The sequence below is a fragment of the Heptranchias perlo genome, chromosome 32 (genome assembly GCF_035084215.1).
Source record: "Heptranchias perlo isolate sHepPer1 chromosome 32, sHepPer1.hap1, whole genome shotgun sequence".
Classification (NCBI taxonomy): Eukaryota; Metazoa; Chordata; class Chondrichthyes; order Hexanchiformes; family Hexanchidae; genus Heptranchias; species Heptranchias perlo.
In genome coordinates this window covers 30177382-30201349 of record NC_090356.1, presented here as the reverse complement: position 1 = coordinate 30201349, position 23968 = coordinate 30177382, and the positions used below count along the sequence as shown (strand labels likewise).

Below are 23968 nucleotides of genomic sequence, written 5' to 3'. Positions count from 1 at the left end.
GTCTGTTCTGGTGTTAAGTGAAGACTCCCTGAGCTAACGCATGAAGAATGTCACTTATCTAAGGTACTGAACGGCTTTGTTACCTGAAATTGTATTTGAACTTGATTCAGAGCTTTTTGCAGAGACTAGGAGAAAATTGGGGGAAAAGATTCTTACCATCAGCTGCATCTGGGCGGAATGTTATCCTGATTTCAAACTTGTGGTAGGCATCCTTTATGGTGGGCACGGCAATGTAGGAGATGGGGTTCTGCGTGAAGTACGGAATCTTACGTTCTGCAATGACGGGAAAATGTACAATAGCTTATATTTTGACCAGTGTGAAAACCACCATTAATATTTTACATTTAAGGGGACTCAGCGGGTAGCACTCTTGCCTCTAAATCAGAAGGTTGTGGGTTCAAGTCCCACTCTAAGACTTCAGTGCATAATCTAGGCTCACACTCCAGTGCAGCACTGAGGAAGTGCCGTCTTTCGGATGAGATGTTAAACTTAGGTCCCGTAGGCCGTAAAAGATCCCAGGGCAATATTTCAAAGAAGAGCAGAAGAGTTCTCCCGGTGTCCTGGTCAACATTTATCCCTCAACCAATGCCAGTGAAACAGATTATCTGGTCATTATCACATTGCTGTTTGTGGGATCTTGCTGTGCGCAAATTGGCTGCAGTGTTTCCTACATTACAACAGTGACTACACTTCAAAAGTAATTCATCGGCTGTAAAGCACTTTGGGACATCCTGGGGATGTGAGAGTCGTCAAAATACTATCCCATTGTGGTACTATTCCACAGTGTTTTGTTAAACTGTGGTCCAGTGAAGGTCAGGGGTATTCGGTACTGAGCAGGGCAAACAGATATTGTTTTCTTTCACATTTCAATATCTTTACAGCAATGAGTGCTCAGATATCTTTCATCACAAAGCCGCCTACATTAGATGTCAGGATTCCATTTTGTTTTTACTCGCCCTGCTAAACCCCATTTGTGCCGATTCTATGTAACGTATATTGTGGAGACTATAACACACTGGGCCTTCTGTTGTACCTCTGACTTTGAGCATGGCGTAGGCCGTTTCTGTTCCTTGTTCATTGGTGGCTGTGCAAACATACGTCCCAGTATGCTCGGTAGTAGCTGACGGTATGGTCAGCACATTGTCCTCAACATACGCTCCTGGTGGGAGGTCTCCCTCCAGCTAAAAGAAACCACAAAGATGTGTGAACATGAAAGCAGGATGGAAGCTTCTGATGGGCCCAACTCCAACCAAACAAAGCATCTAATTGGCATATTTGGTCAAAGACAGTAATTCAAATTAGGTTCGCTTACCCCGATTAGCAAGAAGTACCCAGGAACTAAAATCATTATCCCAAAGTTAACAGCAGGTTTATGTAAGGAGATGACAGGGCATAAAAAGGACTGTGTGTGTTGTATGGTAATAGCATCATGTTATGGGAAAATTACACACAGATATTTGTTCAAAGTTACAGTACTTAAAACTGGCAAATACAGAAATAATTCAGTCATGATCCCACTGAAGAATTGTGTCGATGAAGCAATGATCCTTAGTCTGAACTTTTTTTATTTCCTATTATAATGTTTGAGGTATGAATCGGCACCTACTCCCTTTCGAAATTATTCCCATCCATAAATTAACTTGCACTGCATCCGGTCCCAGAACACGAGAAAGCATGAAGTAAGAAAAACCATTCGGCCCATCATTAATAAATATTAACAATATCCAGTAATAAATATGGTCAGAAGTTGAGGCCCCAGAACAGATCCCTGGGGAACACCACTTGTCACAGCCCACCAATCTGAGTACATGCCACTTATCCACACTCTGTCTCTGTTTCCTACCTTCCAACCAATTTCCAACCCAAGTCAAAAAGTTACACCCTATTCTGTTTTTTCCAATAATCTTTTGCGTGGAACCTTATCGAATGTCTTCTGGAAGTCCATATAGTTAACTTTCATAGATACTCCCTTATCTACCTTATTAGTGACCTTCTTAAAAAATTTAACTAGATTAGTCAGACACGACTTACCCTTAACAAAGCCTCTCTGATAAGCTCATTCTGTTCAAGACTCAGTCACTCTGTGCCCATTGACAGATTCTATTAGCTTCCCCACAACTGACAGGCCTGTTTCTCTCTCCCACCCATCTTAAATAATGGAGTGACACTAGCAATTTTCCAGTCTAACAGCACAATTCCCGAATTCAGAGAGAGATGATCCACCTCATCATGGACTCTCACTGCCTATTTAATGTCCTGAAGGGAAATTCTGCATAAATGCTCCCTCAACCCATGGCCCATCAAGGAAAATTGCAGAATGTCTCCCCATCCCATACCTCACTTATACGACTGGACAGCTGCTAGCCCACAGTTAAAGGAACCCGTGAAATATTTTATCAACTCGGTCTATATCCCTTGTTATAATCTCCAATCCCAGTCACAACCAAATATTTCACCAGATCTTTCTGAAGGAGTTAGTTGGGTCTGCATCAACTGCTTTTGTGAGTCTGTGGCAAAATGTGCTTTATGGAGGGAGAAATAAGTCCATTTTTGATTCGAGAAAGGACCCATTTCTCAAAACAATATTGAAGGAAACAGACAACCAAATGAAGAGCTACCTTATTCCAGGTGACTTCTGGTACTGGGAACCCTGAGGCTAGACATGGAAAAACAGCAGTGGATCCAATCGTTACTTCTTTGAGCTCTGGTTGAGGGGCAATCATGGGAACAGCTACAAAAATAACACGTTTTTTGTTAATAACGTAATTATATATAAAAGTGTTCTCCAAACCAATTCTTTGAAAACACTCAACAAATGAGAGCATCCAGTAAACTCCCTAACCCAGCAGGTTTTAGAGCCTTGCACCAAACGGCTACCACTGTCTCTATTAATGGACTTCAAAGCTTTGGAAATAACCTGTAGCGTTTTAAAAAATATTTAAAATTAAATATTAATTTATGGAAGTCAGTGACAGAAACATGATGGCGCGATCTGGAGGAAATGTACATTTTTAGCAACAGCTTAATTAAAGTTTTTTTTAGTATTTGTTCTTGGGATATAGGCAACATTGGCAAGGCAGCATTTATTGTCCATTTCCTGGTTGCCCTGAGGGCATTAAGGGTCAAACAAGTGGTGTGGAACTGGAGTCATACGTAGGCCTCATGTTATAGCTAACACTTAAATGAAAATCCGGAAATTATTTTGGAGCCCGATTTTCTCTTGGTTTTATAGGGTACAGATAGCCTGGTGATAATGGGACTGGACTAATAACCCAGAGGCCATGAGTTCAAATCCCATCACGGCAAGTTTTGAAACTGAATTCAATAAATCAGGTAATTTGAGGCTGGCACCAGAAAAATCACCACATAAACTGCCGGATTGTCGTAAAAACCCTAACTGATTAATGTACTTCAGGGAAGAGGACCTGCTACCCCTACCCAGTATGGCCTACACGTGACTCCAGTCCCACAGTGCGTGGTTGACTCTTAATATCCTCCGTTGGGAGGGCAATAAAAACGGCCTTGCCAGTGTTGCCCACATACCAAGAACAAATTTTTAAAAAAGCTATGGCACGGGTCAGAAGCAAAGTAGAAGTTCCCTGGCATCATTCCAACAATGCATCCTGCTTCAGCAGAACCTTTCTTACTTCACCAGTGAAAGAGTCCCGTTGTCTACATGTTCATATATCATCATGGTTTGTCTCAGTGAGATTTGTAATGCAAATCAGTTACAGCTTCATCCATGGTCTTGTGCCAACTATCCTGGGTACAGCTTCATTCCAAAATTGGACACTCAAACACGGTGAAGAAATGTTTTAATCCCCAACAGGTGCATAAAGGTAAAATATAATTGTTAGCTGAAGCTTGCGGAAATTTCGACTTGAAAAAAATTATAGAACAATTCAAGTTTTACTCACTCTGTACATATAGAACCACTTCAGACTGAACTGATCCCACGTCGTTGGTGGCTGTACATCGGTAACGTCCAGCATCAGACTCCTTCACCTGTTCAATTTTCAGCATTCCATTCTTAATGATGACTTCAGGAGACAACCTTCCCTCCACTTTGCTCCACCGAACGAAAGGTTGTGGATCCCCTATAGCTTGACATTCGAATTCCACCGAGCCACCGACCATCACCATCTGCATAGATGTCCTCACGTTTATCATGACAATCGGTAAGGCTGAAAATAACCAGGGAGAAAGTCATTTCAATTCTTTATTCTTATCTCCCTGAAAGGATCTGCTTAAGGTTTAGTATTTCTATCTCAGTGTCACAGATGGCCTATGAATTTCTATTGTGTTTATTGTCTCTCATCTTCTCCTGATTCATGGTAGTGCATAGCGTGATGTGTTACGGCAATGCTTTTGTGACTTATTCACCTGGTCACTCTTCTCATATTAGTGCTGCTGGGCTATTCAACTGTGGAGGTGAATCAAAACCAAGCCTGATCCTTTACAGTCCTCCTCGCTGTTTGCCAAATTCCTTACATTTGTATCGTCTGCAAATTTCCCTACGTCCAAGTCCAAATCTTCCTCCTTGACATTACATTGGAAAGTGAGTTGGGTAGTCTTGGGAAGCCCAACACCTGATATCAGCTACCAGCCCCACCTTGGTTGTCTGCACGACAAGTTACCATTGAGCATATGGCAATATCAATGGCATCTGCAGTGGAGACCTCAGTTAAGCAGGTCATAGGCACATCTCTCATGAATGCGCTCACACTGCTGGCATTGACGTTTTGGGGTCTAAACTCCAAGTTGCACTCATGGTGACTTCAACTCTCTTGGAGGAGTCCACTGTCCCCATGCTTAGACAGATTGGTGGACCTTGTGAGGAGATGTCCTCCAGCTGCGTGGACATGTGTGGAGCACCACAGGCAGCACCACTTGGTACCCAGGTCAGCAGAATGTTGTACCACCAAGTAGTCCTTCTTAAGTGATAGCAGATGTCACCTCTGAAAGCAATTATCTCACAACAATTGCACCAGAGGAGACCCGGGGCACTGAAACATCTGCATCAGGAATAGCTGCAGATACATGTAGTAGACCTTTCATATCCCTGCAGCTTTCCAGTTGGTTAAAACTCTCCAATTACATTTCTGCCCCAGATAGCACTGAAACTGTGTTAATCAAAGTCACAAATGACATCCTCTGTGACTGTGACCGTGGTGCATTTTATCTCCTTGACCTCTCAGCAGCCTTTGACACAGTCGACTACACTATCCTCCTCCAATCTAGCTCTACCTCTCCACCACCTCTCTTGACTGCTCTACTGCCTCTCACAGACTCCAGCAATTTCATCCATTGGAAAAACTGAATCTATGCCATAAATTCCATCCCTTTTCCCAGCCACTATCTCTGGCTGAACCAGACCACTGGCAACCTTGTGTCCTGTTGGACCCTAAGCTGAGCTTCCGACCCCATATCCTCTACATCACAAAGACCACCCACTTCCACTTGCGTTACATCGCCCAATTCTACCCCTGTCTCAGTCCATCTGTTGCTGAAACTCTCATCCATGCCTTTGTCACCTCCAAACTCGACTAATCCAATATTCTCCTGGCAGGCCTCCCATCCTCCACGCTCTGCAAACTTCGGATTATCCAAAACTCTGCTGTTCGCATCTTATCCTACACCAAGTCCGTTATCTCATCACCCCTGTCCTTGCTGACCTGCATTGGCTCTTGGTCCTCCAACACTTTCAATTTAAAATTCTCATCCTCATGTTTAAATCCCTACATGGCCTCGCCCCTCCCTATCTCAAAACCTCCTCCAGCTCTACAACCCTCCAAGAACTCTCCGTTCCTCCGAGTCTGGACTCTTGAGCATTGCCCCCTTTTGTCTCTCCATTGGCGGCCATGCCTTCAGCTCTGAAATTCCCTCCCTAAACCTCTCTCTGCCTCTCCACCTCCCTTGCCTCCTTTAAACCCAGCCCTTTGACCAAGCTGTCGATCACCCTTCCGAATATTACCTCCTTTGGCTCGCCATCCATTTTTGTCTGAGTATGCCTCTGTGAAGCACCTTGGAACATTTTTCTACATTGTAGGCGTTATATAAATGCAAGTTGTTCTTGTTGATGATTATGGAGCCAACTATCAATGCTCATTCTTGAACTAGCAGAGCTCTTACTGCTAAATGCATCATCAGCACAGAGAAGTTCACAAAGAACAGGAAGAAAACATGCCAGTAAAACATATCAAATACATGCACCATTACCGCTGCAGAATGGAACAAAACCTATTCACTTTTACTATGTCTCTCTCTCTCTCTGTTGCGGGGAGCGATGACCTTTGCTAGCACTGCTATTGTATCGCAGGTGGCCAACTGTCTCTGCAAGACTTTGTAGGCCAGGTGGCACATCTCAGTCATAGCCTACAAGGTGAGCAGCAATTTTTCCTAATGTTCATCATTGCATACAGGAGGAGATGGAGCTCCCCAGAGCAGCATTGAACACGATGAATAATCTATTACTCCTTTCGATCGGCATTACACCTTTTTAGCCACATCTACATTGTTGCTAAAATGATCAAACAGGTAAATAAAGCCCCTCTTTCAACTGAGTTAATGAATCTGATCTAAAGCCTACCTTGGATGGCAAGTTTGGCACTGTCCTGTACCTGCCCAAATACGTTTGATGCTCTGCAGATGTATTCGCCTTCATTTCCTTCTTGTATATTTTGAATTCTGTAAAGATAACAAAGAATGCAATTCAAAGTCAGATACAAGGTCAGTTCCAAATGAACTGAACACAAAAGCAACACAAAGCACAGCCATTACTCCCGTTCTTCTTTGGATAATGCTGTCGGATCTTTCCATCCATCCAAGGGGGCAGATGTGGCCTCGATATCGCTTTATCATTAATGCAAGGCACTAAATCAGTACCATATGGAAAAATAAACACAATAATCAAACCAATGTGGTCTTCTATATTGCTTTACTGTAGTTGAACTCCCACATTCAAATGCCAGTGACAGTGATTCAGGTGGAAAGAAAGAACCTTTCATTCCAAGAGCAGGTCAGAGGCTGGGTATTCTGCGGCGAGTGACTCACCTCCTGACTCCCCAAAGCCTTTCCACCATCTGCAAGGCACAAGTCAGGAGTGTGATGGAATACTCTCCACTTGCCTGGATGAGTGCAGCTCCAACAACACTCAAGAAGCTCGACACCATCCAGGACAAAGCAGCCCGCTTGATTGGCAACCCATCCACCACCCTAAACATTCACTCCCTTCACCACCGGCGCACAGTGGCTGCAGTGTGTACCATCCACAGGATGCACTGCAGCAACTCACCAAGGCTTCTTCGACAGCACCTCCCAAACCCGCGACCTCTACCACCTAGAAGGACAAGAGCAGCAGGCACATGGGAACAACACCACCTCCAAATCACACAACATCCCGACTTGGAAATATATCGCCGTTCCTTCATCGTCGCTGGGTCAAAATCCTGGAACTCCCTTCCTAACAGCACTGTGGGAGAACCGTCACCACACGGACTGCAGCGGTTCAAGAAGGCGGCTCACCACCACCTTCTCAAGGGCAATTAGGGATAGGCAATAAATGCTGGCCTCGCCAGCGACGCCCACATCCCATGAACAAATTTTAAAAAAACCTCAGGATGTTCCAAAGTGCTTCGCAGCCAATGGAGTACTTTTGAAGTGTGGTCACTGTTGTAATGTAGGGAAACACAGCTGCCATTTTGCACAGAGCAAGGTCCCACGAAGAGCAATGAGATAAATGACAAGATAATCGGTTTTTTGCTTGTGTTTGAGGGACAAATGTTGACCAGGACACTGGAGGAAACTCCCCTGCTCTATAATCTCTTTATAGTGATGGAGGTTGAGGGATAAATGTTCACCCCTGTTCTTCGAATAATACCTTGGGATCGTTACATCCGCCTAACGGGGCAGATGTGGCCTCGATATTTGAAGAAAACCAGGAAATTGTCTCCATGTTCTGGTCAACTTTCTTCTCTCAATCAATATCACCAAAAGACAGTTTAATGGATGATTCATCTGATTAATGCTTGCTCGTGCAGAACAGCTGCAGTGTTTGCCTACATAGCAGTGAGCAAACCTCAAGATTAATTAATTACAGAAGAATTGTGAGATGTTTCAACATTATAGGGCCTTCTCTAAATGTCAGTGTTATTTATCATTTTATAAGTCATTACCCTAATGCAGAATACCACAGGGAAAACATCCCTATAAGACCTAGGTTTTAGGACATATCCGAGCTCATCTACATAATTGTGACTGAAGGTAATGAATCTTTTCTACTCGTTGCCTGCCCCCATATCTTTGTGTCACAGTAAATGTAATATGATTATATACTGCAGATCCAGAGCAGATTCCTGTGGAGCAACACTGGCTAACCTTTCCCAGGAAGATTTTCCATTACAATCATCCTTTAGCCCAAATTTTCCTCTTCAGCGCCATCACCAATGGAAATTTATATCCTGGCAGTACCAAGGCTGCCTCCGGGGGTTGCCACAGCTACTCCCTCCCCCTGCTATAGTCGGACTCCCAGAGGAGGCCAAGGAGCCCACTAAAGGTATCTAAATAACCCCAAAGCTGGAAACACGGCCATAGGACACAACTTTGCGATGGGTGGAAATTCCACCAGGCTGTAGATGTTCCCCAATTCCGCATTGACGCATGATCTGCCACCATGTCTTTCTAAATCCAAGTAACGTCAATGGGTCTCCTGTGGCTCTGCCCATGGAAAGTCAGGATAAAGAGAATTTCTCTCTTGTGTGCATTAGTGATGCTGTAGGTATAGGCATGGGGATCCGGAGCTTAGGAAGCTCCATCTACTAGTAGAAATGTGCAAGTGCATGCCTGATTGTGTGGCGTAGAATGACTATGTCCAAATAAGGAATGTGCAACTTACATAGTAACTTATATATATATCGTAGATACTGGACAGTGGACATCTTAGTAACACCTTGCAAAAAGGATATCTTTGTAACATTCTTGCCTGTCAGATAATAACTGAGGACTCCACATACAAGGTTAGTGACCCCTCATTAGAGGGGCGTAGTCTTCATTTAAAAAAAAAACTGGCATTCTTTGTTTTTGTAAAAACAATGGAATAAGGTAAATCACACCAAAATGCCTCACTGTAACAATCACACAACAAAAATACACACACCTTTCAGGCTCTTTTCTGTCTCGAAACAACAAGATTCTCAACTAGTTTTTTTTGTACATTACCCCTTTAACAAAGAATGAATTGTGTATATGTTCCATAAAATAGGTAACTGGATCACAAGATAATTACGAATGAGGAAGGCCATTTGGTCTATCTGAATTCAACCCTCTAAAGAGATCCCAATGCCCCCCCCTCCCCTCCATTGTAGCCTCCAATTATTTCCATGATCCAAGGTTTTTGCCTCCACTACTCTATCTGGAAGTTTTTTCCCACACTTTGATCATTCTGTGTGTGATGAAGAATTTCCTGATATCAGTCCTAAAATTAACATTTACTACTTTGAGCTCATGTCCCTTAATTCTACCTCTCCAGTTTAATTTAAAGTAATATTCTGGCTTAACTTTTTTCTCTACCCTTTTATCCATCTAAAAGATGATCTCTCAGATACCCAATTTCTCGGTTGAATGATATGAAAGTTAAGAAAAAGGGTTCAGCTGAGCTTTGATAAACCTTCAGTCTTGCAGTCCGATATCTGGAGCCCTCAAGCGTCTTACATCTTTGTAAGGCAGAATCTGGCCTGCAATTCAATGCCAGTTGTTGGGAGAAAAGGCTGCCTTAAGAGCTACAGGAAATAACGATTCATTATCTTACCTCAAGACTCCTTTACTGATTCTGTGATTTGGCGGCAAATGTCCTCCCTCCTTAAACCACTCAATCCTGGGTTGTGGGTGGCCGGTTACTGAACAGGTGAATTCTACGGTGCTGCCAACATTTCTCACCTCAATCTGAGGTGATACTCTCACTGCTGGGGGAGCTGATGTGACGAACAGTACACAAGGTAAGAAGGAATTACATGTTGTGATAGTCCTTTTACAAAGTTGCCAAAACATTACCACTTTTACATCCTATCTACTGCCATCTATTCCATTACAAGTATGTCAGTGCTGGCCCCCAGCTATGGATTCTTCAGGACAACACTAAACAACGTACAACGGGCGATCTCATCCATTCTGTGGACTGTCATATTGTAAGCTATGAGAGAAGCAGTGACTCTGACTCTGTACCAGTGTAGGACCCTCTGCAATTTATTGGAGCCCCATGAAATTGGTCATTTTTTACCTTTTTAAATCGGCAAAACAGGGTTCAATTTCTAGGCCCAGAATGTGACTAGTTTACAGAATTAATCTCTATTATAAAAGTGGAAATAGGAATCTTTTTACTGATGTATCTCATCCACAGGATGCACTGCAGCAACTCGCCAAGGCTTCTTCGACAGCACCTCCCAAACCCGCGACCTCTACCACCTAGAAGGACAAGAGCAGCAGGCACATGGAAACAACACCACCTGCACGTTCCCCTCCAAGTCACACACCATCCCGACTTGGAAATATATCGCCGTTCCTTCATTGTCGGTGGGTCAGAATCCTGGAACTCCCTTCCTAACAGCACTGTGGGAGAACCGTCACCACACGGACTGCAGCGGTTCAAGAAGGCGGCTCACCACCGCCTTCTCGAGGGCAATTAGGGATGGGCAATAAATGCTGGCCTTGCCAGCGACGCCCACATCCCGTGAACGAATAAAAAAAAAAGCAACAGAACCAGCTTGCTAGTTCCCAATAATGTTATATTTGAATTAGGATTATATGCAGATAAGATTTCCATAAGTCTGGGCAGAACAACCATTCAGCAGGTCAGTTTAACAGGAGCAGAAAACACTGAACAAAAACACTTTACGTAGAAGTGATTGGATTGTGTGCTTAAACTACACTCGGTGGGGGGGGGGGGGGTTCAGAATACCACGGCAACGGTACATCAAAACATTAGTGCAACCGTGTATATATCAAACTAGAAAAAATAGGTTCACCGGTTCTGATGAAAGGTCATCAACCTGAAACATTAACCCTGTTTCTCTCTCTCTCTCCACAGGTGTTGCCTGATCTGCTGAGTGCTTCCAGCATTTTCTGTTTTTATTTTAGAAAAAAAATTATTATGTTTGCGGACGAGAGTTGAAAGGTTTTATGCTAAACTTTTGAAGAATCCACAAGAGTATTTTTTGCTGATGTTGTTGCAGATTTGTGGTTATGTTTTCTTTTTACCCATAGGGCAATAGTTTTCAGCTACCGTTCCAAGCACAGGACGATCGAGACCAATCAAATCTATCCCCCATTCACTTCCTCGGTAAGAAATTGACGAATTACTTGTTATAAATGCTCTGCATATTAAATATCGTCAGAATGCCATTAAGTTTCACCTTGTGGGTCCCACAATTTAGTGATTCAGTCACTTCTGTGTAAATGCGTTTTTGTTCAGTATTTTCTGCTCCTGTTTTGATTGAGATATTGAGTACAAAGACTTATCAGAATATAATTCCAATTCAAATAAAACTTTCTTTGGCAAACTGGCCAGGTGATTATCAGGGATCTGCAGTCAATTTTGTTTTATTTATTTTAAAAACTGGAAGCCTATTTTGGGTGATTGATAGTGCTCGTCAGCTGACATCTTTGTTTAACTGCAAACCGACTTCAATTAGGGCATGAGAGTGAAAACCATTTCTCGATGGCACCTCAATCAATCATTATTCAGAACATTAACATGTTTGAAGGCTGCAGCCACAAGCTGTTACCAGGAGTGTTAGAAAGTGGCCAGGAAGACATGCAGAGGATGATCATACAGCGACTTCAGTAACTGCTGGGAATTCTTTTATCATATAAATCCAAAAAAACATTTATTTCTTTATACGTTTGGGCTAAACTGAATAAAGACACAGGCAGGCTAGTGAGGACTGAAGCAAGCTTCACTTTGTGAATTAACTGCGAAATGACTATTGGCAGGTGCGGCCAAACAGGCTCTGTGGGCTCTGATCACCTGGACATGCCCTTCTTTCATGCAGTGCCATGTAATGCACAGCATTGTACAAATGGGGTGCTTCTGAACAACCAGACAGGCATTCACATCTCAGTGTGCTGTCGTCGGGGCAACTGCTGACACAATCTCCTCTGGGAAGATGAGCCTCGACTGACACAACGCCCACCCTAGCGAGATATGGGACCTCTCCCTGCAGGTTGCGGGGTCTGCGGGTACCAGTGGGAGGGCACAGCCTCTTGGGCAGCCTGGCCTCCCTCTCCAGCTCCTGCCAACTTGTCAGCTTGGAGGAGTCCTTCCTGACCCTCACCTTCACAAAGCTTCCTCCTGCTTGGGACGGAAGCTCCATACACCTGCCCGGTGTCCGTCTGACAGAATCCATTCCCGCCAGATTTAGCAGCCTCCACTGCCCCACCAGCGCCCCAGATTGAATGCTAAAACTGCAAAAATCGGCCCCAGAAAATCAAGGAGTCAGGTCAATGGACAAACATAATCTTCATTTTCTGCTTCTTCATGTGCTTTCCATTATGTCCTAATAGCAGATGAAATGCTAGTGGGAATGTACGGACATCAGGAGTTACTACTGAGGTTTGACCACAAATGGCTTCAGGTATTCAAAAGGGTACTTGTAGGAATATCTTGTAGCTCTGTTAAGGGGCTACTAGAAGGTCATGGGATCAAGGTCCACCCGTCAGCTAATTCTGCTGCTCGATCAAATGACTTTTGTCATTCTTGACCCAGGATAATAAATCAACCTAGTTTTTAATTAGGGGATATGGAGTCTATGAATCCAAAAGTTGGCCTACAATGAAAGAGAAGAAAATAATGAGAAGAAAATGAAACTAAAATAAAACATTTTACTCACATCTCACATTCACTGTTGCCAACGCATCACTTTGACCAACTTTGTTCTTCACCAGACATCGGTAAGTTCCCGAGTCAGATACCACGGCTAAGTTGATTTGCAAGATTCCATTGCGCATGACTGCCCTGCTGGGCAAGCTTCCATTCACTTTAGACCATTCATACTTGATTGGTGGAGTTCCTTGGGATAGACATTGTAATCGGATTATCTCGCCCACCCGAACGGTGACTTCCTCAAGGTCAAATGTGGCATATGGTGCGGCTGAGGAACAAGTTAGGTCAGCATTACTTCAAATGTGACATTTGATGTCAACCTGGCATTATATAGTTAGAAATTGACAATGGTCATTTAAGGACTGGCATTGGGCACATGTTCAACGATGACACTTGCGGCAGATAGTCACATAGCCAGATTGCTCACAGGTGCCTCTACCATTCTGCTCCACCAGGCCCACAGCTTTTTGACCATTACCAACCTTCCATTGAGGTCCTCCTTTAAGAGGTCCCACCATCTCAGCTTTGGCATTCCACATGGTCTTAATCAATACGTAAATTGAGTGCATGCTTCAGCTCAAGAGTTCAAAGCCTTGTGATTCAACAATTGATGAATGACAGATTGATGCAGTTGGTAGGACTCTCACCTCTGAGTGAGAAGAGAAGGTTGTGGGTTCAAGGCCAACTTCAGGACTTGAGCACATAATCCAGGCTGGCACTACATTGCATTACTGAGGGAGTACCGCACTGTTGGTGTCCTGCCCTTTGGCTGAGACAATAATTTGAGGCACGGTCTGTTTGTTCCAGTGATTCAGGTGGATGCGAAAGATCCCACGGCACTGTCTGAAGAAAAGAAGGCTGACCTCCTTCACTAAACCAAGCACTGATTGGGGATTTATCTCATTGTCGCTTGAGGGTGTTGTTGAGTGTATAATGTTTGCCATACTTGTCTATAGAACAATGGTCAGTGCCCCTCACAGGAAATATCTTGTCTGTGAATCTCTTGGAGATATTTCTGAGAGATCTGATAAAGTGTGATATAAATGCAATTCTTTCTTTTCCCACTTATTGCCAGGAGTTTAAGGCAGGGCTCTTGTTATTCAGTGCCACCACAGTACTTCTTTGTGATTCTCTTATTTGATTGGTCAACCATGGCACTATTGATGACTTTATTGGGAACAAACCCGTGACAAGTGGAAAAAGCTTTGCAATGTCCAATAGCTCCCATTAGATAAACTGCTCCAAATGTGTGGGCAGTAAATCAGTGCCCGAGTGAATGCTCCATTGAAAGAAAGAAATTGCATTTATATAGCAACTTTCATGACCCCAGTATGTCCAAAGCACAGTCAAGAAGTACTTTTGAAATGTAGTCACTGTTGTAATGTAGGAAATGTGGCAGCCAATTTGCGCACAGCAACGTTCCATGAACAGCAATGAAAGAAATGACCAGATAATCTGTTTTAGGCTTTGATAGAGGGATGAATGTTGGCCTGGACACTGGGGAGAACTCCCTGCTCTTCTTCAAATCGTGCCTTGGGATCTTTCATATCCACCCAATTGGGCAGACAGGGCCGAAAGACACCACCTTCCTCAGTGCTGCGCTGGAGTGTCAGCTGGGATTATGTGCTCAAGTCTCTGAAGTGAGGGCATGACCTTCTGACTCAGAGGCGAGAATGTTACCACTGAGCCAAACGACAACACAAAGGCCCCGAATTTGCTGACAAAATAATGGCATGTGAACGACACACGCCGTTATTAATGCACAATTCAGCCGGCAACTTGTAGCGAGGAAGAGATACCCCATGAATTGTAACTTGCCACAAGTTGCTGGACAATTTGCAACACTCTGCCATTAACTTCGTGCAAACGGCAAATCGCCCTCAACCTCCCGGTGAGTTTCATGAAGTTGCTCCATTTGCACATTAATTGCCCATTAAACTGGCCACAGAAAGTTAAGTCTAGTAATTAATAGCGTAAGTACCCTTTTAATAACATAATAATTGTTAATGAGTGCCAATCAACTGCTCTTGCCCAGAAAGTGAACAATTAAAAGTGGAGTCTCATTCCTTCAGGTAGTGAATTGTTGTCGGAGATTTTAAAAATGTCAAAAAAAATTCTTACTTTTCCTTTCTGTCTCTTTTTTTCCCCTCTCTCTTCATCCAATCTTTCTTTCCCTTTCTTTATTTCTCTTTCAATACCTGATTTGACATTGAATTCAACCATTCCAATTCACCCCCCTTCTCAGTCCTTCCGCTGTTTATTTCTCAATCTTTTAATCTCATTGATTATGGAGATACCCTGTTGGTCCCGTCATTCACCAAGGTCCCAGATGCCCCACTTCCCTTGTCACACCGTTATCAGCTTGCACTTCCAGCAACTTTTTGGGCAAAAAATTTTTGAGCTTAAGGGTGCAGGAACAAGTCTAATTAACAGGGCACACCATGAGATGCCCCGCTCCAGCAAATCCTGGGCCAAAGCATTTAATTACCTTTTGAAGTGCAGTCATTGTTGTTATGTTGGTAACCATAGTATCCGATTTGCACTCAGCAACGTCCCATAAGCAGCAAATGAGATGAATGATCAATTAGTCTGTTTTTCAGTTATATTGGTTGGGGGATGAATGGGGGCTAGGGCTGGAAAACCCTCTGCTCTTCTATGGATAGTGCCTTGGATGTTTTACAGTTACTTGAACGACTGGAATAGGCAAATAGGATCATGGTTTAATGTCTCATCCAAACTATAGCACCTGCAACAGTGCAGCACTCCCTCACAACGTCACTGAAATTACAGCTTAGATTATGTGCTCATATCCTGGACTGGGGTGTGAACCCCACCAAATGTGTACTCAGAATCTGATACTCTTGTTCTATTCACCGGTCCAAAGTTTTCTTGCACCCGTACGGCCCTTTCAATGCTTGGCCTTAAAGCAGCATGGCAGCCGTAGAGACCACAACTTACATCTGAGATCATTGTTACGCTCAAACTTTAATGGGACTTTATACAGCTAAGCCTTCCAACACATCCTAGCCTCAATTACTGAATCAAAGAAAGGACTCAGGTTGGGCAGATGTTTATCATTGTATGTGCTCTTTAAAATTACATCTCAAAACTATTTCTTTGCTTGCAAGTCAAGATTGCACATAATACAAGGGGACAGATACTAACTGAAGGAGGGCACAGAAATTTTATACTCTTGGATCCTCTTGAGGAGGCCATCTTGGACATACTTGTCTAGAAGAGCATCGGGGGGATTAGGGGGGAAGGTGATACTGCAGAGCTCCTCCAAACTCAGGGCTAGTATCATCCTCTTCTTCCCCTTCTCAGTCAGTGACAGATGTTCTCTTTGAAGGTTTCTCTTGGAATGAGCACTCTAACTTATGTTCCTCTTCTGTTACTTTAGGCCCAGTGAAACAGTTTGATGGCACCACCCAAGGGCCCTGAACAAACCAGCACCTTACAGCACAACATGTCACACAAGGAGTGACCATTTGTCAGGAGGGAGCCCAAGGTAAGGCACAGTATGCCTATGAGAAGCAATGAGGTGGTGCCAGAGAGGGTGCAGGAACTTCCTGCCCAGATGGCCACATGAACGCCATCAATGACCCCATGTATTTTGGGGAACCCAGCAGTGTAGTCACTTTGGGCAGTTGTGTTCTTATTTAGTGGGAAAGGGGATTAAAGTACTGGCCCTGTTGAGTAATGCATCAAACACTTGTTAATTGCAGCAGGAAACTGATTGAAATGCAGATGTCTCTAGTCCAGAAGGAACCGGAGGCATGAAACGTGAGGGCTGCGGAGACCTCGACAGCCGTTGGTAGTGTCTTCCCGAATACGTGGGCTGGATTTGGCCTGTTTGCAGCAGAAGTCACAGCCCCGACCTGGAGCCTGCAGAGGCAGTTCACCTCAGTCATGGAATCCTGGAATGTTGCAGCTCAGAGACAGGCCACTTGGCCCATCCAGCCCTGCACCACACCTTTTCTCCATATGAGCCACCTAATCCCACCCTCCTGCTTACTGTCCAGACCCATTAATATTCCTCCTTTTCAAGCAACTGTCTAATTTCCTTCTAAAATAATTTATGGACTCTGCTTCAACAAGGATTTGTGGCAAAGAATTATACATTCTAAACACCCTCTGCGTAAAGATTATTACTCTAACTCCCCTTTAATTATTCTGTTAGTGCTACATTTGTGCCCTCTCCTAGCTGTCTCACTGACCAGTGGAAACAATCTATCATTATTTACCGAGTTACTTTGAAGGCCTCTACCAAGTCATTCCTTAATCTTCTCAGCTCTAGTGAAAAAAGTCCTATCTTCTCAAGTCTCTCTCTATATCTGCAACCCCTCATCTCTGGTAATATCAAAGTGAAACTACACTGCGCCTTTATATCTTTCCTATAACAGGGTGCCCAAAACTGTACACAATGGGGTCGATTTACAAATGCTCCACCCACCATTGTCAGATAGAAGTGGCTGGGCCTTCAGAAATGGTTGGCAGCATAATGCCAGTTATGAGCAGTTCAGCACTGGTACCATCTGATTTCCTACCTGACAGGTTAAATAAGTGGACTTAACACTGGTGGAAGCTTTGCACAATATGGAGGAAATTGAGAAAAGCATCTTAATGTCTCCATTTCCGTTGCCTTTTCAACATACAATGGCGAGAAGTCGTGTTCGGAATATCGCATGGTCCATGTTACGTGCAGGGAGCCAACAGGTTGGAAAATCTTTGATCTTCCTTTTTTTAATTCGTTCATGGGATGTGGGCGTTGCTGGCAAGGCCGGCATTTATTGCCCATCCCTAATTGCCCTTGAGAAGGTGGTGGTGAGCTGTCTTCTTGAACCGCTGCAGTCCGTGTGGTGAAGGTTCTCCCACAGTGCTGTTAGGCAGGGAGTTCCAGGATTTTGACCCAGCGACGATGAAGGAACGGCGATATATTTCCAAGTCGGGATGGTTGTGACTTGGAGGGGAACGTGCAGGTGGTATTGTTCCCATGTGCCTGCTGCCCTTGTCCTTCCAGGTGGTAGAGGTCGTGGGTTTGGGAGGTGCTGTCGAAGAAGCCTTGGCGAGTTGCTGCAGTGCATCCTGTGGATAATACACACTGCAGCCACGGTGCGCCGATGGTGAAGGGAGTGAATGTTTAGGGTGGTGGATGGGGTGCCAATCAAGCAGGCTGCTTTGTCCTGGATGGTGTCGAGCTTCTTGAGTGTCGTTGGAGCTGCACTCATCCAGGCAAGTGGAGAGTATTCCATCACACTCCTGACTTGTGCCTTGTAGATGGTGGAAAGGCTTTGGGGAGTCAGGAGGTGAGTCACTCGCCGCAGAATACCCAGTCTCTGGCCTGCTGTTGTGAGCACAGTATTTATGCGGCTGGTCCAGTTAAGTTTTTGATCAATGGTGACCCCCCAGGATGTTGATGGTGGGGGATTCGGCGATGGTAATGCCGTTGAATGTCAAGGGGAGGTGGTTAGACTCTCTCTCTTGTTGGAGATGGTCATTGCCTGGCACTTGTCTGGCACGAATATTACTTGCCACTTATCAGCCCAAGCCTGGATGTTGTCCAGGTCTTGCTGCATGCGGGCACAGACTGCTTCATTTTCTGAGGGGTTGCGAATGGAACTGAACACTGTGCAATCATCAGCGAACATCCCCATTTCTGACCTTATGATGGAGGGAAGGTCATTGATGGAGCAGCTGAAGATGGTTGGGCCTAGGACACTGCCCTGAGGAACTCCTGCAGCAATGTCCTGGGGCTGAGATGATTGGCCTCCAACAACCACTACCATTTTCCTTTGTGCTCAGTATGATTTCAGCCACTGGAGAGTGTTCCCTCTGATTCCCATTGACTTCAATTTTACTAGGGCTCCTTGGTGCTATACTCGGTCAAATGCTGCCTTGATGTCAAGGGCAGTCACTCTCACCTCACCTCTGGAATTCAGCTCCTTTGTCCATGTTTAGGCTGTAATAAGGTCTGGAGCCGAGTGGTCCTGGCGGAACCCAAACTGAGCATCGGTGAGCAGGTTATTGGTGAGTAAGTGCCGTTTAACAGCACTGTCGACGACACCTTCCATCACTTTGCTGATGATTGAGAGTCGACTGATGGGGCGGTAATTGGCCGGATTGGATTTGTCCTGCTTTTTGTGGACAGGACGTACCTGGGCAATTTTTCACATTTGTCGGGTAGATGCCAGTGTTGTAGCTCTACTGGAACAGTTTGGCTAGCGGCACAGCTAGTTCTGGAGCACAAGTCTTCAGCACTACAGCGGTATGTTGTCTGGGCCCATAGCCTTTGCTGTATCCAGTGCACTCAGCCGTTTCTTGATATCACGTGGAGTGAATCGAATTGGCTGAAGACTGGCTTCTGTGATGGTGGGGATATCGGGAGGAGGCCGAGATGGATCATCCACTCGGCATTTCTGGCTGAAGATAGTTGCAAACATTTCAGCCTTGTCTTTTGCACTCACGTGCTGGACTCTGCCATCATTGAGGATGGGGATATTTACAGAGCCTCCTCCTCCCGTTAATTGTTTAATTGTCCATCATCATTCATGACTGGATGTGGCAGGACTGCAGAGCTTTGATCTGATCCGTTGGTTGTGGAATCGCTTAGCTCTGTCTATAGCATGTTGCTTCCGCTGTTTAGCATGCATGTAGTCCTGTGTTTGGCTTCACCAGGTTGGCACCTCATTTTTAGGTATGCTCGGTGCTACCAAGCCAGTCTTGGTGATGAACATTGAAGTCCCCCACCCAGAGTACATTTGTGCCCTGACACATCCTGTTAGCCTTGGCTCATTGGTAGCACTCTCTCTCGCCTCTGAGTCAGAAGGTCGTGGGTTCAAGTCCCAATCCAGAGACTTGAGCACATAATCCAGGCTGACACTCCTGTGCAGTACTGAGGAAGTGCTACATTGTTGGAGGTTCATCTTTCGGATAAGATGTTAAACCCTCTAAGATGGATGTAAAAAATCCCATGGCACTATTTTGAAGAAGTACAGAGAAGTTCTTTCTGGTATCCTGGCCAATATTTATCCTTCAACCAGCATCACTAAAACAGATTATCTGGTCATTATCACATGGCTGTTTGTGGGACCTTGCTGTGCTCAAATTGGCTGCCGTGTTTCCTACATTACAACAGTGACTACACTTCAAGTCTTTTCCAGTTATTGCTGACAGAATTGTCTCCACTGAGCAAGTCTAAAGTCTCAAAATACCTCCAAGGGTATATTCAGAAAACATGGAAGTGTTACACACCCACTAAAAATGATAACAATTTGTAAACTAGAAATTTGCTATTAAAAGAGTGTTAAAAAAAAACCCAGTAAGCCTGCTCTTACCTTCTACATCCAGCATTATGAAGATCTCATTGAATCCAGCAGAATTGGAGGCATTGCAGATGTACTGGCCCGAATCCTGCAGTCCTACGTTAGGAATAACCAAAGATCCATCAATGATCTTGTGCTGCCATGGCAGTGGGGCTCGCAGTTTAGACCACTGAATAATTGGAGTGGGGTAACCTACAGAGACCAAAGAGAAGAATGAAGGTGTAATTCAGTCAAGAGGTCACACTGAAACTTATTAACTTTTAGATTTGATTCTCTTTTGTTCCCACAAGGGGGCAGGCTGTTTAATGTCAAGTATTTATATTACTAACAATTAAAAAAATATTTATGTGCTCAATTTCCTTCTACAGATCTAAGTCAGTGTTAAGTGGTGCAAATCCCACCTGAAATGCTAAGTGCTTATCACACTCAATTCTCATATGTAAGCTCGTTTGAATAATTATTCAAAACACCAGGTTGAGACTCAGATTGATCTGAGGAGGACATTAATAGAGGGAGGTGAAAATGGCATGCAATTCAAATTTAAAGGGTGGGTCAGAATAGGGGGACAAGGGCTCTGAAAGCTTTTGGAGAGTCTCTAAAGTCATTTCAACCCATTAACAATCTCTGCCAAGGATTAAGAAGTGGCAAGAGAAAATTAAAGGATAGGGAACCCTACGTGCAGATACAAGTCTGCTGACCAGTGAGAAGTCCGGCAGCTGACCTCATGTTAGACGGTTACTGCAATTGAGGTTAAGCTGCACGAGATGCTTGTGAGGAGGGTTGTTCTCTGTGTCACTCTGAAGTATCATTCGCATATCTCTTTGCAGCATTCCTGCAAGTGGGTGTAGCTAATGATTACTGTCCCCGAATGTGCCCCTTGAGAGCAATAATATCCTTACTATCAATTGCATACCAAACTGTGGATGAAAGTCTGACAATACAACCTTATCTGATCTGAACTCTGTCCTACTGTTTATATGACTATTATGAGTACATTATATGACTATTTTTATTGTAACTAATCACTGGTCTGATTGATTTATTAATAAATCAATGAAATGTGTGAAAACAATGAAACCATCAGACCAGTTATCAGTTGCAGTAAAAAAGAAGGCTGCTCACAGGAAGGATATTACTGCCCTTGAGAGGCTAAAAAGCCAAATCCAAGAACAAGTGATTCCAGGTTATTGGGAATTTTAGTTGTGAGCAAAAGTTAAGGAAGTTAAGTCTGTTTTCTTTATAAAAGAGGAGTCTCTGAGGTGATCTAATTGAAGTTTTTAAGATTACGAATTTTCCAAAATGATCCAGGCAAAGTGTTCAAACACCAGGGACCCAATAATATTAAGAAATTGGGAGTATCAGGAGAAATTAGGCAGAACATTTTTGCCCAAAGGGTAATAGAGTAATGGGATGAAATAACGGGGAAGGTCATTGAAACAAATAGTCTAATGGGGTCAAGAGACAATAGATGCAGTTCTGAAGAGAGAAGGGACTGAAAGATGTGTGAGAAGACAAGTGGGTAGAGCTCATCCATGAAGAAGCAATGAACTTCTTGGCACCAATGTCCTTTGCCTGTTCCTAAAGGTTCCTAACTTTATGTAATAATTACAATCACTGTATAGTGAAACTCTGCGTGCATACGCAGCGAGGTAAACATTTGTCCTTACAGTAGCAGTACTTAATATTGGCTTTCGTACACCTCCTGCGTTGCCATAGCATTTAATTCTTGCCAAGAATTTTAAGTATTTTCATTGAGCTATCTATGATACTGCCTTAGTAAAGGTTATCTTCTTCATGGTCACTCTATGAAACATTCATCGCAGAAAGAGTAAGCTTAGTGACATCACAAACTCATTCTTAGCAGGGTACGTTGTCAACAGTGGCCCAGGAGGCCTACGTGGGCCAGATAGGGAATAAAAGATAAGACTTCATTGACTAAATTCAAAAAGCCATATGAAGAGTACTGCAGCATCACAACATCTCTGACATACCAGTAGCTGAGCAGCGCAGTGTAGCAATCTGCCCTGTTGTAATAGTTAATGTTGGTTCTTCTGCAATAACTTGAGGAACACGAGGTGTGGAGGGGGAGCGGTCGACTATCACCTCCACCTGAGCCTCTGCAGTGCCAAACATATTAGACGATGTACATGAGTAGGTGCCAGAATCCTGCAGACGAGCGGAAGAAATCTGAAACAGAAAATTCAATAACTGGTTCAAGGTTAAATTGGCACATATTAAAAGAAGCACAATCTTTGTGGTAAAGTGTTTGTCAAACTCTTTTTTTCCTGTTTGGAGCACTATCACAATCATTAAAAATAAAACAATACAAAATGAACCTGTACTTGTGGATCTCCCATGGTGTTGCTCACAGGGAGTCAAGACCAAGTGTCGAATTCAAGTGAAGTATTTTAATTTTATTTTATTTATATTTAAAAAGCAAAACTTATGGCAATTTGGAAGCAGAGGAGGGAGCAGAGCTGGTTGGAGCATAGGGGTTTTCTCTGTGGTGTAAGGTGAGGAGCTGGGTGACACAAAACTGAGGCACGACAGCGCTGCCAATGATGGGATGGTGCAATTACAGCACAATAAGTTTACATAGGCAGTTTCCATTCTGAACGTTGACATAAGAATTTATAACGGAAAAAGTCAACACAAAAATGTGATAAAAACATAACAGGAAGTAATGTTGTGAAGACATGAAGTGCGTTCAAATTTAAGATTTTTAAAATATATAATCAACATTAGGTTCAATAGTGGTTTTTAAAGTGACATCAGTTCCTGTGTTCTGCATGTGATAATTGCTTTTCCTGGGTAAATTTACACCGATTCAGTTGCCTGGAAACTGCATTTGCATATGTCATGTAACGCTAGAATCAAATGTGATGTTATTATTAAAAATGGCTGACTGGTACGTGGGAAAGCAGCCTGGATCTATTCTGAACCTTTAGGTGCCACAGATGCCTTTAAGGGGAAGCTAGATAAGTACATGAGGGAGAAAGAAAGCGGAGGATACTCAGATAGGCTTAGATGAAATAGGGAGGAAAGAGGCTCGTGTGGAGCATAAACACCAGTATGGATCAGTTGGGCCGAATGGCCTGTTTCTGTGTTGTAAAATTCAATGTAATTCTATGAACTCACAAAAGTGGGATCCCATTATATTTCTGTAAGTACTGTTAAGAACATAACATATAGGAGTAGGAGTGGGCTATACGGCCCCTCGAGCCTGCTCCGCCATGCAATAAGATTATGACTGACCTTTGATCTCAACTCCACTTTCCTGCCTGATCCCCAAATCCATTGATTCCCTTAGAGTCCAAAAATCAATTGATTTCAGTCTTGAATATACTCAACGACTGAGCACCCACAGCCCTCTGGGGTAGAGAATTCCAAATATTCATGACCCTCCTGAGATTATTACCCCTAGTTCTAGACTCTCCAGCCAGGGGAAACATCCTCTCAGCATCTACCCTGTCAAGCCCTCTCAAAATCCTAGCTGTTTCAATGAGATCACCTCTCATTCTTCCAAGCTCCAGAGAATATAGGCCCATTCTACACAATCTCTCCTCAAAGGACAACCCTCTCATCCCAGGAGTTCATCTGATTTCCTATTTTAAAGAAATCGTCTTAATTCAAAGAAATGATCTGGATAAAAGCCAGGGTCATCTGCTGTGTTTGCCTTCTGAAGAGCGATCAGACAAGAGGGTTCTAAAAGCAAATGGTTTACAAATAACATGTGCAACTCCCTGAAGGTACAGTTTGAGATGTTAATCTA

General features: G+C 43.7%; 1 protein-coding gene across 1 annotated transcript in view; it reads right to left on the bottom strand.

The window, feature by feature from the left end:
* The window catches only part of hspg2 (heparan sulfate proteoglycan 2), a 473886-nt gene that overhangs the window by 60009 nt on the left and 389909 nt on the right, over window positions 1–23968 (bottom strand). The window contains 9 exon segments of the mRNA XM_067970061.1: window positions 157–273; window positions 1034–1181; window positions 2619–2731; window positions 3918–4184; window positions 6590–6687; window positions 9806–9968; window positions 12882–13142; window positions 20209–20388; window positions 22188–22383. Coding sequence (XP_067826162.1) covers window positions 157–273; window positions 1034–1181; window positions 2619–2731; window positions 3918–4184; window positions 6590–6687; window positions 9806–9968; window positions 12882–13142; window positions 20209–20388; window positions 22188–22383 — 1543 coding nt within the window.